The following is a 16,948-nucleotide window of genomic DNA, read 5'->3' as shown; positions in this document are numbered from 1 at the left end:
CCACCTAAAGAATGCTGTCTATAAAGACGCTTATTATATTTGATATTTATCCAAGTAACTTTGAATTCGAATTCGAATCGAACGACGTACTGTACGCGGCATCTACGATTAAATAATCGCGTAGATAAGTAGATATTCGTAAACGATTTTTTCAACGAAAGAAAACATCGATCGTTATCCCACTCGTTCCTTCTTCTTTTTCGGATCTGTTTGCTGATGGCGCTTGCTCGTGCACCTATTACTCTTTCCGTTTTTCCCATCTTTTTTTCTATCGGTTTTTCTAGCAGATAGCGGAGAAAGTGATCGGTCGAGTGGCGCGGCGGGCTGCCAGTCTGGCCGTAAGCGTCGCGGAAACTTCTCGACAGACCTCGAGACGCTGTCAAAGAGAAAATGCCGCGTGATTCGAGAACCACTTATAAAGACGACTAATTTTTGTCTCTTTGATGCCAGGCGACCGCGTACCACGCCTTTTCCAACAGAGCCACGCTTTTCCAGTGGAATTTTCTTGGATCTGAAAATATCGTCTTTCGATTCGCCCGTGACAATATTACGAGCAACGGTATACATAGCTACGTGTGTATGTATCTTTAGAGATTATATCGTTGGAATGATTAAAAATGATCGAATGATATGCATCGTTTCGTTATTCGAGTTGGTCATTGTAAAGATTGGCGATGTTGGCTAGCAATAAGGTAAGAGAGCTCGTTGTTGTTGAGAAGCGAAAAGCGAAAAGCGAAAACCGATCTAACTTGGTCTACACTCTACACGCTAACGGTATGGATATATCACGTATTTATCACGTTTCGTCGATCATCAGGCTAAAAGACGGTACTTGACTTACCGAAAAGCTATTATAGTATTATAGTAGTCGAGCGTTAAATGGAGAGGGCACATGGTGCGGTTTCCCACAAGCAGGGATAAGCGATTAGAAGGTGATTAGGTGTTCTGGATTGCGTCCCACTACCGCAAAAGCGGCGTGGCGTGGCGTGGCGTGGCGTGGCACGGTGCATGCGTCCACGCTCCCCCACGAGCAGGCTCTTTTACACCCCCGAGTCGAGCAGGCGCACCGAATCGCTGATACGGAGCTGGAAGCTGCATCGCCCCTCTTCGCTTACCTCCTATTTTACCGTCTACTCCCGATGCTCTCGCGATTATTACTCGATATACATAGATACCGTTGCCAGCAGCTAGCTTCCGGCGAGCATCATGTACATATACGTACGCCGAGAAATTTCCTTAAAAGGCTGATGGAATAGTATCGAACAGACAGTTGTAAAATATAAAATCGGCGATACGAGTTACGACATGTTTGACAAAGGTAATGCGATTCGGGTAAAGATACTTGAGCTCTGTTTAATAACTGTTTAGTAACGGTAAGTAAATTGATAATTTAATCGCGATGCTTTCCAACGACTACTTAATCGGTACTTAATCTCGAACTTGGGCCTGCGTAATCGCTGACCTACTTGCGGAGAAACAATTTTTTTTAGTGAAACGCCGCGTGCCAGTCTCGTGGCCTCAAATATCCGGGAGCCACGTTCGCTAAAAGTAATTATTATTTCCTCCCGTTAAGTAGGCTATTTTTTCAAGAAAACGACCGACAGACGTAAACAACGGGTCGAGCCATCGGCATCGGTGTTCTGCGCTCTATCGGTACGCAGCTACCGGAATTTGTTTATTTTCCACGCGATGACACGTGGTTCCCGTACCGGATAACGGGGACGGGCTTGTTCGAATCTCGGAATTTCTAAATTTCTCTCAAACTCTTGAATTCGAGCGTCGGCGTCGGCGTCGGCGTCGGCGTCGATTGTATCGGTTATCGCAAAAACCAAAATAAACGCTTTTCAGGCGTATCCGCGTCAGAATTTCGCGTTTTCCGTTGCTCGTTGATTCGATAATCGAGATAAAACCATCCTAAAGTCAAGCTACGTTCATTGTCGATCTAAGAACAAACGTTGCGATGCATATGTGTACGAACGGTAGGTGAACCCTACCTACATCTTCGATTCTCCTCTCCACGGTTCTGGGAGGGAAAAGATGCGAGAAATGCAAGTTTCAGCAGCGTAATTTCGAAAGAGATCGATAGTCGTTAAAAGTTAATCTCTCGGAGAGGAACAGCAGCAGTTAGGTACACGGGTAATCGGTAAAGTTCCATGAAGAGAGAGACACGGAGGAGTGAACTCGGGAACGATGATATTACGACAGAGAGAGAGAAAACGAAGCAACGAGTAGAGGGGAAGAGAGGAATTGAAAGGGGCCATGTGGCGTTTCAGGAGATATCAAATCATACTACGCGTACACCATGCCGCCCCCTAAATATAGTTTATTGCGTTACCGAGTATTAATGGAGCTTCTATAGAAAGAACCGAGTCCAGACGTACGCCAGGAAACTTGTTACTCGTCGTCCAGCAACTTGGAAAAACCGAAAATTAAACAGCTTTCGATTTTGCTGCTGGATCGCTGGAGCTTTGAAACTCGAATTCTAACGATAACTATTAGAAATGAATCGCAACCGAAAGGATGCGAACGATGTGAAATGCGAGACCGGGCGCGGCGGTGGTGGCGGCGGCGGCGGCGATTTGTTCGTGAAGGACCACGATCGTGCCAGATTTCGAATGTGTTCCGGTGTCACAAATTGAAAACATAAACACCGACGTCCCGTACACGTGTCCTCTGTATATCATAAAGTCCTCGACGACGGTCGTCGAGAACTGGCTTTTCGACTCGCTTACTACGTCCGCTTCTCGGGATTCATTCATGAAACTCTGACAGCCGTTTAAAGCGCGATACATAAACCCCTAAACATTTCTTCCCTTTTCTTTCTTTTTTCCCCTGTTCCTATTCCTGTCCTTATTTCTTCGCTATTAATAACCAATCGATGTAACTTGCAAACGAATGAAACGTGTAGCTTTTTTTTTATGACGACAAGAAACATTTGAAGCGAAAAGAAGCAACAAGAGACGAGTTGTTCGAGGAACGAAGGAAACAGGAGAAGAAAGATTTTCGATTGGCTATTTGAGCTATTCGAGAGGGTGCGACGAGCCGTCGAAGAAAAGGTTACTCTTTGCTACTGGAATAATAAACAAAGCCTTTTTGTTCGTAGCCGGCCGATATAGGTACGATATTGGACAGTAGCTCGTTGTTAAAGGAACGCGATTCCTGATCTGGGTTAATAAAAATTTTAACGGTGTCGCATTTCAAGAAGAACCGACCGCTACACCGGTGGATCCTCCCGTCGCGTCGAGATCACCGAAACGCTTCTTTGATCGCGTTCGAAAACATCCAAGACAGCTACTCGTTATCGGAAAGGTCATCCTTCTTGGAAAATTAACTTTAACTCGTCTTTATAGTCGTATAAAGTTCACTTTGAACTTGTGTTTGTCGCACCGCACCGCACCGCACCGCAACCTGTCACCTTGTCACCCTGTTTACATCAACTACGCCAACTAAACAAGAAAAAAACTTGTTCGTACTTGTTCGTAATCTCGAGCCTGTATCAACAATCAAATTTCAACTCTCCGATCCAAGATTTAGCTCGAGGGATGTCGATTTACCACTTTGCATGAAATTTTCCGACGAAACTCTATCTTTGTCGTAAAATATAAAAAGAGTTTACGAGCGTGACGGTCGATCGAAATAGTCGCGTACCGATCGACGCGGTTCTTTTCGCGACTTGTTATTCGACCTGTGTGCGACCTTTGTTCTCCGAGTACGGTGAAAACGGCGACCGAGGGAACGCATTTAATGAAATGAAATGAAATGAAAATGGAAATATGTAAGGAGTTGTATATGGCGTAGAAAGCGTTGAACAAAACATATACATATACACATATACATATTCGCGTTCCGTGGTTGATGATAGAAAGATACGATGGCGGATAGGAAGGTTGGTGTTTCTGATCGTGCCCTAAACGAGATAGCGCGGCGCGGTTGATTCCTCGTTCAATTTACTAATTGAATCGCGGCGAGGAAAACCGGCATGGGCGTAGACCATTCGACGCTCCGCCCTTCGACCCTCTCTCTACACCCACTACGCGAGAACGTTCTCGAGTAGGATCACGTATCGTAATATGCGCGCTCCCTGCACGAGTCCTACGCATCACCAAAATCTCCCTTCTCCCTATTCCCTTCTCCCTTCTCTCTTCTCGCTTCTCGCTTCTCGCTTCTCACTTCTCGCTTCTCGCTTCTCGCTTCTCGCTTCTCGCTTCTCGCTTCTCGCTTCTTGTTCTCCGTTTTCAGTTCTTAGTTCTCAGTTCTCAGTTCTCAGTTCTTAGTTGTCAGTTGTCAGTTGTCAGTTGTCAGTTGTCAGTGGCACTCGGACCGCAACCGGAAACGCATCGTCACGATTCACGGTGACACGCGCGTGTCGTCCGCTTCGCGTTCCTCCTAAAACTTGGACAGTTTACGTTGCAAGTTGCAATCTCTTTTTCAACCCCCGTTGTGACCTCGACTCCAACTCTTGTCGCGCTTCTCTTCGGATCACGAAACGCGTACAATTGAAACGATTCGCTTATTTCACGGAGAAGATATCGCGAGCGGTCTTCTCGACATGTAAAGTGGTGCAACTTTGAGAGTTTCGAGTTTGTTTCGGACAAGTTTTTTGTTGGAACGGAAAAGGAAAGGGCTGGTGATCGAGCGGAAGGATCGGGCCGCCTAAGCGAAAAAAGGATCGGAGGTGAAATTTGTTGTGATCGGTGTAGCGAAAGAAGCGCGATGATGCTGGGAGGCTACGAGGCGCAACCGGATTACTATCCGCAATGGCATCAACCCTGCAATTATGTCACGCAATTGCCTTACGGTAAGTCGCGGACTTGGAACCGTAACTTATTCCGTAACTATCGGTCCTTTTTCAAAAATATACGTAGCTATCGAATCTCTTTGATGGTCCGTAATTTTGGTTCTTGGACTCGTTTTCTTTCGTTTGTTTCGTTTTACGGATATCCGTTTCGACGTGTCCATCGGCAACCTTGATCGCATACACACACATTGATCGATCTGGAAGGAAATGTTTTCGCTATCGATTTTTCCCTTTCCTTTTGGTTACGGTCTGTCGCGTAACGACACGATATACGTCGCGAATATACGTCGAGCATATTGGATTTGTCGAAAAATTAAACGATTCTCGTTATCTTGCCTCGAACCGAAGCGCGACTAAAACACGTCGCCGTCGGTGTTGCGACGCTCCGGAACAACTCGCCTGACAAACGGATGGGACGCGGTTAAAAAGACTTGCATGCTGTTTACAGCAGAATTGAAAAACCGAACGATAAGGGTATTTCGAAAGGGGAAGAAAAGATGAATCGACTGGTCCGAATAGGAAAGAGTCGATGACACCATTTTTTGTACAGGTCCGCTGCACGTGCCCGACGCGGACAGCCAATCGACGTATTGGGGCGCGGATTCCGGGATCTCTGGGGGTAGCTCCGGAGCAGCAAGTCCAACCGCATCGACGCCACCCCTGATCGAAGAGATTGGAGTCCAAGAAACTAGCTACTCCCCTTTGCAACAGTATCCTCACCCCTCAATCGGTCAACATTACTCGAGCATGGTCTATCCGGTTCCGAGCTCTGGTCCGAGTCACGCCGACCTCTCCCATCACCATATGCATCATCATCATCACCACCATCAGCATCAACATCAACATCAACATCAGCACCAGCAGCAACACCAACACCAGCATCAACATCAGCATCAGCATCATCAACATCAAACTCATAGAAGGGACGGCGATTACTCCGCGGTTCCGTCGATCGGTCAGCTCGACGTTTCGCTTTCGGAACACCTCCGACAGGGGACGAGAGAGGCTGGCATCGTCGTCAGACCAAAGAGGAGAAACACCGCGAATAAGAAGGAACGAAGGCGAACACAGAGCATAAACAACGCGTTCGCGGATCTTCGCGACTGCATACCGAACGTACCGGCAGACACAAAGTTATCGAAAATTAAGACGTTGAGGTTGGCCGCTTCTTACATCGGTTACTTAATGGCGGTTCTCGAGAGCGACGAGGGAGACGAACCACCACAAACCTTCCGCGCGGAGATCCTCTCCAACGCCAGAAGGAATAAAACAGCTCAGTCGAATCAGGTAGACAGTTTTTTCTTCTCTTACTTTTTGTTGCCGCCTAGAGAAAACTCTATGTAACTCGTATGTAAAATTGTTTTTGTTTTTTGTTTGCAGAACGAGTCGTGTTTACATCCAGCGTCGAGTCTCGCGTCCGAGGAATCGTCGAAAAGTAAAGGACGAACTGGATGGCCGCAACATATGTGGGCTCTCGAATTGAAGCAGGAATCGCAGACCAGCCAGATGCAATAAAATCACCGATCTCTATCTATTTTTGACCAAACGACGGCTGCTGCTGCTCGAAAGAGCACAGATATCGAAACCAGGGGAGATGAGACGAGACGAGACGAGACGAGACGAAACCAACTCGAACGCAGGATAGATGACCGGAACGAACGAGTAATTTGATCGTAAAATGCCGAGGCAATCCATCGTTTTAACGTTGCATCGAATCGCGATCGAAGATTGTTACCACCTACTACTTGAAACGACGTGAAATGGAACGTTTCTGAAATTTAATTTATTCGTGGATAGGACTAATTAGCGTAACACGCCAACGATATTAGGGCACCGGAAACGATGTAGATTGGATCGGTTTGGAACATTTATCGTTTCAAGGTGTATCGATGGGAATAGTCCATCTCTTGTAAATACGCGTTTACGAATGTACGTTGCACGTGTAAATAAAAGTTTGTTGTTTCATAGTTGATAATTAAACGTTAGTCTTGCACCGGATTTCACATTGTTTCATCACACCTCTGAAAATGCCTGGACTTTAACGGTTTGCGCGACGATATCGCGACCTTAAATTGTCTCTCGGTCTCCTATCCCATTCGGCGTGACGTTTAAAGAAACTTTAAGCGGATCGACTCGACAAGTGTCGCGTCGAGAATTTCCCTTGCTTCGAAGGCAAAGGCAAAGGCGAAGGCGAAGGCGAAGGCGAAGACAATGATGCGTTTCCCTCGACTACATGCTGGGACAACGGCATTGTTTGGCAGGGTCGGTTTCATATTTCCTGGAATCCTGTCGCAACGCGTTCGTTTTCGTCGCTCGTAGTAATCTCGAGTCGTCGTGGAATTGTTTTCGTTGTGTCGTGTTTACATATACAAATTAAAGAATCGCTCGTCGACGACCGATCGAAACTAAATACATTCACGGTGTCTTTGAGATCGAAACGTATGTACGTGTATGTATAGACCCCGACGTCGGCGTCGGCGTCGGCGTCGGCATCGCGTCGAGTCAATAAGTAGATATTTAAACGATTCGATGAGTTGGCAGTGACGACATCGCCATCGTTTGCATCTTGTGTAACGTAAACGGACTGTCCCGTACCTCGATGTGAACGATGCGATCAAAAACTGTCTCGTCTTAATCGCAAAAACATTTCTACTCGACGGATCAAAGGATCGATTATTCGATTGACCGTGTCAAACGATATTGCGACTAATTGCTAAACAACAAACGAGAGATTACACGGTAAATATGTGTTTTTTCTGGAACCGAGGTTGGTGGAATGGTCGAGTATAGTTGCAATACGAACGCAAACGAAAGTTTGCAGATGATTCGGGCAGAGAAAGAGATACATATTTGGAAACTGCGGAGAAAAACACAAGGGAAGAGACGCTGCGCCGCGCCGCAGCGTATGCTACTCGCGCTAGGAGGTGTTAAACGCGAGAAGGTGAATCGGTACCGCTTTGTAAACTCTTCTCTTGACGAATCCCAGAACACTTCCGAAGCCCGAATCGACGATATAAACACTCGGCGGTATATCTACGGAACTCGGTTATTCTCGGTATACCAACGAACAAATCGTTGCCTCCTTGTCAAAATGTTACCGCGAACGATCTCTGCCGAGCGCAAACAACTTTCTATAATTTCGTACTTTTTACTTATTCCGCGATAGCTCTGGATTTACGGTTATCGCGTCGTGCTCGAAACGGTTCTCGTGCTACTCGAATCGAATCAAACTACTATACGCGCGCATGCATACTATACATATGTATATCGTACATATACATAGAAACGTGAAAAGGATTATGGATGACTCACGAGCAAACCTCCAGCTTCATTTCTTTATTCGAAATACCACGATATTTGAACGCGATAGTTGCAAGTTTGCACGATCGATCACGAGCAGCGGAGATCGGGATTAGCCGGAAACGTGGTCTATTGTTCCCCCGACGTTATCTCTGCTACTCTATCGGGCAGCGATCGATACGTGTCTTACACCCGAAAACGTACCGACCGCGACGTTTAATAGTCGGATATTACTCTTACTCGCTACTTTTGCTTCCTTTTCTTCCATCGCGACCTATAGATATAGAGAAACGTCTAAACAGGAGAAGGACAAACATAAGCAAGAGACGTCGGTTACGTGGGAATATTTTCGGCGCATCGATTCGAGGAGACATACATACGAACGCGTACGTGTGCCCGACCACGCGAACGACCGTATGACACCCTCACCGAAAAAAGAACATGAAGCGAACGTTTGTTTGCTTTGACGAGTATCGAAGGTCCGCGTACGGGGACTCGGGCCACGACCAACTAACTACGACACAACCACTTGGCCGTCTCTTGAAAAACTGACCCATGCATATGTCGCGAGCCGCCCCTCTGATATCTCTTCCTTTACTGCTCGCTACGAGCTCCGAGCTACGAGCTACGAGCTCCGACTTACGAGTTACGAGTTACGAGTTACGAGCTACAAGCGCCAACAGCACGGAAACAGCACGGTAAGGACTGGTTACTCGCGTACTATTCATTCTTTACTTGATTCTTGTTATTAGAAGAAAGAAAGTTGAATCTTGAGTAATTCGAATCCATCTTTTTCGATTGCAGCAAAAAGAAGAGTAATAGGAACCAGGACGTTCGTCGAGTTACTCGAGAATCAAAACCGACCAAAGTATGTATAAATTTACGAGTCGAAAGTATGCTTTAGACTACGCTACGTGGGCCACGATAACGGATAACCCACGTGTACGATACGGCTATAATATATGCGCGTCACTCGATGCGCATTCCTATCGCATTGGCCAGATTCGTCGAAAGAAGCTACGTTTAGGTATCGCTCGCGAACCAGTCTATCTATAACAAAAATTGAAACAACTATTAAAAGAATTCAATTGGCAACGAGACAAACAACTAGTATTTTCTTTGTTTCCGATAAGATATAGGTACGATATACATGTACATATGTATATTACGTTTTAACGCGAATGAAATCAGAGTCTAGCTGTCCCATCGCGCAGCAATGAGACGATCGGCCAATACAGTCGACCTTTTATACGCGTCGCGTCGCGTCGAAGGCGAGCTTTCGCGCGCCTTGATCTGCTTGGTTCCGAAATTGAATTGGCTAATTGACAAGTTTAATCGAGAACAGATTATTGTCTGTTTGCTCCACACTCGGAGAGTCAGAGTCGGAGTCGAGTTCGAGTCGAGTCGTAGCGGCGTCATTGGCGTCGCGCACCCTTATTCGTTCGGCTCGACAGGGGGTAAGAAACGCGGGGGAAACTACATCGATTCGAGAAAAGTCATCGTCTTCTTGTTGTTTCGAATCGATCGTTGCAAGCTGCAAGTCATTAAACGTAGATTCGTCTTTAAAATCATGGATTACCGATTACGGATTCGTTTGTTTGTTTGTTGACACGATTAAATGAATAGGACACGACGACCAAAGGACACGGGGCAAAAGGAGGATGAAATTTCGTTTCGATATACGGATGGTTGGCTAGCCGAATGTCTCTTTGTAAAATTAGAAAGTTGAAGGTATTTGGAAAAGTTGGAAAATTTAGAATATTCCAGTCTGATACGACCAATGATAAGATTGTGAAAGTTGTTGCGTCAAGGTTTCTTCTCTCGTAAAAGAAAAGAAGAAGAAGAAGAAGAAGAAGAAAAAGAGAAAGATAATAAGTGAAAAATATCCCCAAGGGGAGCGGAGAAACGAATGTACCGTGTAGGAAAGTGTTGCGGGGGTGCGGTTGCAACGCATCGCGTAGCCAGGAAGCTCATTAGGTATGGACGAGCGTGGATCTCGATTGAAATGAAGACGAATCGGTTGGTGGGCCGACGAGATTGCTCCGGTGCGACGCGCGGCATGCCATTTCATGGCTAAGCGCGACGGGGCGGATGTTTGCGTGTCGGTGACTCGAATCGAATTGAATCGAATCACATCGAATCGATTCGAATCGAATCGAATCGATTCGATCGAAAGGGAGAAAAATAGTCTCGACGGAGGGAAAGAACGAGGAAGTCAATAAACGTAGGCAACCCGGGAGGGTAGCTCGCGATCGTATAAAAGCCACGGATCGCGAGCGTATCGACACCATTCGCCGGTTACAAGTCTCGGGATACCGTTCACTCGAAGAAGCGATGATCGGTTCGAGCGTGTTTCCACCCTCTCGCATCGTCGCTGTCGGCGCTCTGGTTTGCTTGGTTTACTCGGTCTCTTGCACTTCCGGCGAATACGGTACGTTTTCGACTACATATCACCTACGAATATACGACATTTCTGCACGTTACGGCGCATAGTTCGTTGACGTAGCCACTCGAAAATTGTTGTCTCGTCGATAGTTTTCCTTTCGTTTAATGCAAATCTAACAGAGGGGAGAGAATCGTCGAGCGGCGTGTCCAACGACAGAACGCCGAGCAACGAGTTTGGCTCGTGCACCGAAGGGAAATGCATAAAACGCAACCCTCAGGACATCAGCAGCGGCATGTGGTTCGGACCGCGACTGGGAAGACGACGAAGGTCCGATAGGAAGTCGGAAGTCGATCCGGACATGGAAACTCTGGCCAGCATCCTCGATGGCCACCGGTGGCCCGTAATCGCGATTACAGGTATATGCGTGTGCAATTTGCATATCGTAGTCTCTCGATAATAATATACGGTACATGATACTAATAAGGTTGGGAAAATGATTAAACTCGCGATAAGTAAACTGTTCGGCTGTTTGCCGACACCACCCACCTTTTTTCCCGCGAATCATTTTTCCGTTCTCTCGTAAATCGTAAACATTCGAAACGACCAAGTTTTACTTGGATGCGTGCAAACTGATAAGTCGAATAACTCGGTTATAGCAACTCTTTTAGTCACTTTTTTCTTCGTTCTTTCTTTACATTTCTTTCATTCGTTTACATTACATTCCGTTCATAATTCTAAACCCGTACTATAACTGTAATCCCAACTACTAGCTGAGCTAGCTACCGAGGGCAGATGAACGATAAACGCAACTCCAAGTAAAAAGTTTCATTTCAGGCGGAGGGAAGCGACAATCGACTCAATTCACTCCTCGATTGGGACGTGACTCGGCGGAGGAATTATTCTCGTACCGATTTCCAAAGGATCAAGAGACGTTGTACGCGGAGGAGCAAATCTTTCCAGCTCTTTTCGCGCCTCGTTTAGGACGTCGGCTACCGTGGATACCCTCTCTGAGACTTGGACGTCAGTTGCACGACATGTTTGAAAAATCGAGACGATACGCCGACGAATCGCGCTTTTGAAATCTCCTTTCACGCGTTCAACGAACAAAGACAACCCACGACATTGAGCGTAATTAAGATGCGATCGAATAAAGAACTTGTATTTATTTCTATTATAAAATAACAATACTCGACGTTCTTTTCTTCCAAATCCATATTTAGTTTAGTTGGCAGTTTGTAGGCAGCGCGAGATAAACTTGGTCGGATCGTTGAAAAAATGTGTCCGAGATTAGGTAGCACCACGGCCAGCCGCGTTATTCTCGTCTATTCCGATGGTAAACGATTTACTCGAGCAAAGAGAGAGGGGAAAGGGAAGTTAACTTGTAGTATCTACTGGCAGCGTTTTCAAGCTTTACGATTACGAGCAAAGCCTATGTTACCACATGGCCCGCCGCTCTGTAGTTTCGCTCGAGGAATTACACGAGTAAGTAAGTAAGTAAGTAGTTACGCACTCCTTGCTCTCCGATTCTTCCAATCTTTTCGTCGACGTCATGTCCTTCTTTTTCTCTCGCTAACCACACAAATAGAAAATCTATAATGAAATTAAATCTATTTCTTTTTCTTTTTCTTTTTCTTTTTCTTTCTTTTTCTTTTCTTGTTGTCTGGCTTAAACAACGCTATGTATTCTTTTGGAGCTGGTTCTTTTTTTTTTATCCTTTTCTTGCTTTTTATTTTATGCATTCGCAAACATTACAACCTTTCTATGCGTACAGAATTCTGGGAATTGCTCGCACGACAACCTCGATTCGCCACACTGTACACACACCCTTGTTTACGTATCTCACACGACCCTAGGCAATGCGTTATAGCTACAATATATATATACTTTTTCATTTTCATCTTACCTTTCCTTTCACCAACACACATATACACACACTTTTTCTTCTTACGCGCATCCTATTTATTTACTATGTATATATATAATGCTCTTACGCTACATATGTATATCGTATTTACACAGCCGAGGTCGCTCGACGAACCAGAGTTACTTATTATATCGTTATTTTTTTCTTCTTTTTGTTTTTGTTTTTTTAATGCAAAAAGATCGTCGTGCAGTCGGATCGTAAGAAAATGTCTACCCACGTCTACACCCGTTTCATAGCTAAATCTGGAAAAATACATCGATACATCTTCTTGAACGAAAAATTCGGCCGAGATCGATAAGAAATGTCAGTTCGTTTCGGGATCGGTCGATTCTGTAAAGACCGACGCGAGAATAGATAGTGTTTACTATTGCTACTAGAAATTTCGAATCGAGCCGTTTTTCACGATTTACCGGTCCTCGAGGTTGAGCGTCCTGCTTCGCTAAACACTATTGCGTCTACTTCGACCACCTACCATATTTAACCGATACGATGTACCGTAGGAAACGTTCCTTCTCTCGTTTAGCTCGCTTTTAAGCATTTTTCCTATTTATTAGTCTATGTAAATACCATTCGATACGGTATAGAAAACCGCGGTAAACTAGCAACGTTAATCCATTACAGGATTTTATATACATATTTACCAGAGACAAAAAAGTTGAACGGTAAGAAACGAATACAACGATAAAAATAATGTTAACAAAGTGTAACATGTCTGTGACATTTTCTCTTTTCCTGTCAACGAGTTTCCGACAACAATCAACTAACGATAAATAAAAGATACGGTGCGGTGCGTTGCGTTGCGTTGCGTTGCGTTGCGTTGCATTGCGGTGTTTCTCGTTAACTTTTCTCCAAATTTCAAAGTAAATTCGCGCAAACTATGCGAGTACGCATGAGTTAACACAAGTACAAATGAATATTTTACAGCCGAATAGCACCTTACTTGCGTTTTCATAGAGCGCAACCAACCTATTACCTCTTTCCTAATTTCCTTTCTTCGGGTTATTTGACAATTCGTCGAAATTTCATATTTTTAAATTGATTCGCATTTATTTGTTATATTTCTATTTCTCCAGCAACCAACGATGACAACTCTTTTATTCGCGTAAAATCTATTGGTGTAAAAATGGTAAAAACGATTTCGGACGTTGTTTCCCGCAACTCGAAAAATCCTTCGATACCGATTTAAAACTAGCTCATCACTTTTTGCTTTTGTCAACTTACGTATGCGAACAGACGCAAAGTTACTATTCCGCTCGTTATTTGTCCTGCACGTATAGTTATATACGTACATACATATTGTATAGTTATAACGGTTCCGTTTTCGAAACTGTATTTTCGATAGTTTCATCGAGTAGATACCATCTGTTAATGTTTCACGCGTTGCGTCAACACGTGAATCAAATTTACTACACAATGTGATTACATCTATATCGTTTACTTTACTCGTTCGAGTACGTATATGTATAGAGTAATAAATCAAAGTACCTACATAATATTCCAAGAAATTGTTTAAATAGTCAAGGTTGCGATTTAAACGATGGCACAGAAATAAAAGAACGTGATTGAACCGTTACATGTCGGTGGTGTTGGGGACAGATTTCAATGAAAATTCGATCGATAACGGAAACTCGATTCGGAATTGCCGCAAACTTGATTATACACCGGAAAACAAATACGTGTACGAACGAAAACAACGCCAGCCACCGTTCAAACACGTTGCGGATTCGCAATGCGCGTTCGCTTTTCGGTATACAACCGATCCAACGTACGAGTAACGCGAATCGCTCAGAGGGAAATCTTTACCGTCTTGTCTCTCTCGGATCTGGTTGTGTCAGTCTCGATGATTGCAGTCGAGCGCGATGAAAATTCAACGGTCGACCCTAATAGTCCAGTTTCGCATTTTATTGTATGACAACGAGCACAAGTTGAATTTACAAGTATCGGTGGGTTCGTATTCAGTGTATAAAACGGTTTACTCGCAAAGTCTAGGTCTAGACCGACGTAAGAAATATTATAGTTACCTGGCTTGTTCGCGATACGTGATTAGCGAAACAGGATACAAAAGAAATTACGAAACCTTTCGTGACAGTTCCTGGACGTGTACATACGCAATTCTAAAGAAAATAAGAAGAAGAAGAAGAAAAAAGACAAATGACAACAACGATATTGTCGCAGCTAAATGTAAAACGTAAAACGTAAAACGTAATCTTTCGGCAGTTCTCTCTACGCATCGACTCTCCATCACAAATAAAATGATCGTTCAAACGGATCTAGGAACTCTAATACGATCATTGCCGGTAACACTCGAACAATCAACGTTGTCGATAATTAGATTCGAATCGTCATGTTTGGAATATTAGTACGAGCACAAATATCTTGAGAAAACTCGACGCATTTCATTAATCGTAACACAGCTGACAAAAGTATATTTTTCTATATCGCATAATCGTAACTCGTTTAAAAAACCAACAAGTATCGATTAAATAATTCAGACTAAGAGAGGATAATCAACTTCGTACTATTCAACGAACGAGTCGCGGAACAAGTATGGAGAAGAAGCGTGTGTAACGCGAGACGCGAATTTTATGAAAATACAAGAGGAAGACAAAATTGGGAAGAAAGAAAGTAGAGAAGCGTGCGTCAAGTCGCTCTCTTCTACCTCTTATCATTTATACTAGCGCAACGATATCGATTATATCGAACATATTTTTTCTTTATCTTTAAATCTCTTGGGGAAAAAAAAAAACAAACAAACAAAACTAAACAGTTCCACAAGAGTTAGTCGAGCTGCATTTTCATCGTTGCCTTCGGAACATATATCGTGAAATGTCTTCCAACTCAAGTGTTTTGTTCGAAAAAGAACAACTCGCGACGTATGTACGATTCTGTAAATGATTATGATTATGGTTTTTCGCTTTGCTCTGCTACAAAAACTTTCCCATTGACCATCAATAACAAAAAAACTTGGTTTTTTCCTTTCTTTCATTTCTTTTTTCTTACCGAATTACAAGTATGTCGCACACAATGTAAGCGAAAAGAATATTTTTATATTACAGTTTTGGAATCGTTACAATTTTATACAGAAAATACGAAATCCGCTCGAGCAAAATTCTTATATGAAAAAACATAAATGATTCAGACCATAGCGATGATTAAGCTGACATTCCAATCAAAATATCGCTTTCATTGTCAAATAAGACTTTTGCAAGCCGATAATCGCGTTGACTCAGTGCGTGACTAGTACATGGAAAAAAAGAACGAAAAAAGAAAACGGATCTGCAGGTTAAAGATACCACGATTCGCGTATGATGCAATTTAATGGCGACGTTATAACCCTTTCGCCATCAACCAGACAGCACGGTTTATTAAAAATGATCGATCAAGAGTATCGAGATAGTGTGCACTATGAGAATGAGCCAGCCATTCGTATTTCGAGTTATTTTTCTACTGAATTCGATCTTTAGTTTATGCTTCCTCTCTTAAATAATACAATTCGTTTAAATCTACTCGTTTCTTAATCGAGATTACACGTATTTGCCGCGCTCGATGACCAATTTTGCCCACTTACAAATTCTACCTAACCTAATCCTATATATCTAAATAGCCGTATGCTTAAATATACCTCTACGTAACTAGTGAGCCTTAGATTTCAAATTTAATTATTAATTAGTTGAATGCTTTCGTTGCATGATTAAAAAATTCCATCCAATCGAGAACAGAATTTCAGAGTTTTGTTTCAGTTCGGTTCCCTTACACATTTCTTTCTCAATTCTTTGCGAAGCATCTTTCACAATTTTATTCTTGTCAACTTTGTACAATAGCTTATCGATTCGATATTACTCGTTCATGGAAACATTACAGTTAACTTTGCGTAAACGTATGCAATCCTTTCTTTCGGAAATCAAATTTCTTCTCAACCTTTCGAATCGTGATTGTATCGTGGATCGAAGAAAAATCTCTATTCTTTAAACTGTTAAAAGTTGCTGTTCGTTAGCGATATGAAAACCTCAAATCAAACGACGACGAAGAGACTGCTTCCGCGATTGCAAACCCATTTTTCCATTTAGTTTCTCTTGGCACAGAAACCAACGACCATGGACACCATTTTTCTGTATTAGTAGGTAGGTAAAGTAGTTTTACGTCTAAAGCTACGAAAATACTAATATAATGAAATCACAATAGCAATTTCAAGTTTCGATAAAATTGTGCCATAATAAATCTATCGTCCTTTTCAAATATTTCACTCAAATTTAATCGAAGCTGGCCAGTACGTTTCGAAAAAATATTTAATCGAAACCTCCGTATTTCAAGTATGAGAACTATAGAATGCGTAACGATTCAAATACACGGGCCAATGAAAATATCCTGTGGTTGCTGGCGGAAAGAAGAATAATAAAACTACGTTCACATCTACGTTTCTTTTCCTTTCTTGTTCATCTTCAAATATATTGGCTTAACGTTAACGAATAATATCAAAGATATGTATGTGTTTAAAAATGAAAAAAAAAAAAAAAAAAAAAACATATATATATATATATAT

General features: G+C 43.2%; 2 protein-coding genes across 2 annotated transcripts; both read left to right on the top strand.

Annotated features, from left to right (window-relative positions):
- The first annotated feature begins 3,932 nt into the window (after positions 1-3,932).
- On the top strand, positions 3,933-6,796 carry LOC128874806 (heart- and neural crest derivatives-expressed protein 1-like). Its single transcript, XM_054119880.1, has 3 exons — positions 3,933-4,798; positions 5,349-6,085; positions 6,179-6,796. The coding sequence occupies exons 1-3, from the start codon at positions 4,714-4,716 to the stop codon at positions 6,311-6,313; spliced, it is 957 nt and encodes a 318-aa protein (XP_053975855.1). The 5' UTR covers positions 3,933-4,713; the 3' UTR covers positions 6,314-6,796.
- Positions 6,797-8,638: 1,842 nt separating this feature from the next.
- On the top strand, positions 8,639-16,948 carry LOC128874935 (PBAN-type neuropeptides-like). The gene is made up of 4 exons (XM_054120117.1): positions 8,639-8,796; positions 8,903-10,529; positions 10,664-10,900; positions 11,319-16,948. The coding sequence occupies exons 2-4, from the start codon at positions 10,433-10,435 to the stop codon at positions 11,561-11,563; spliced, it is 579 nt and encodes a 192-aa protein (XP_053976092.1). The 5' UTR covers positions 8,639-8,796; positions 8,903-10,432; the 3' UTR covers positions 11,564-16,948.

Source organism: Hylaeus volcanicus, chromosome 4 (genome assembly GCF_026283585.1).
Source record: "Hylaeus volcanicus isolate JK05 chromosome 4, UHH_iyHylVolc1.0_haploid, whole genome shotgun sequence".
NCBI lineage: Eukaryota > Metazoa > Arthropoda > Insecta > Hymenoptera > Colletidae > Hylaeus > Hylaeus volcanicus.
Note: the sequence above shows the minus strand (reverse complement) of the source record. Positions and strands in the feature narration are given on the sequence as shown.

What these genes read in the sequence shown, in the direction of transcription:
- LOC128874935 (XM_054120117.1), top strand. Translation starts at nt 10,433, where the DNA reads ATGATCGGTTCGAGCGTGTTTCCACCCTCTCGCATCGTCGCTGTCGGC. An exon ending in TTGCACTTCCGGCGAATACG is followed by an intron (nt 10,530 to 10,663) that starts GTACGTTTTCGA and finishes CAAATCTAACAG; the next exon opens with AGGGGAGAGAATCGTCGAGC. An exon ending in GCCCGTAATCGCGATTACAG is followed by an intron (nt 10,901 to 11,318) that starts GTATATGCGTGT and finishes GTTTCATTTCAG; the next exon opens with GCGGAGGGAAGCGACAATCG.
- LOC128874806 (XM_054119880.1), top strand. Translation starts at nt 4,714, where the DNA reads ATGATGCTGGGAGGCTACGAGGCGCAACCGGATTACTATCCGCAATGG. An exon ending in TGTCACGCAATTGCCTTACG is followed by an intron (nt 4,799 to 5,348) that starts GTAAGTCGCGGA and finishes TTTTTTGTACAG; the next exon opens with GTCCGCTGCACGTGCCCGAC. An exon ending in AAACAGCTCAGTCGAATCAG is followed by an intron (nt 6,086 to 6,178) that starts GTAGACAGTTTT and finishes TTTTGTTTGCAG; the next exon opens with AACGAGTCGTGTTTACATCC.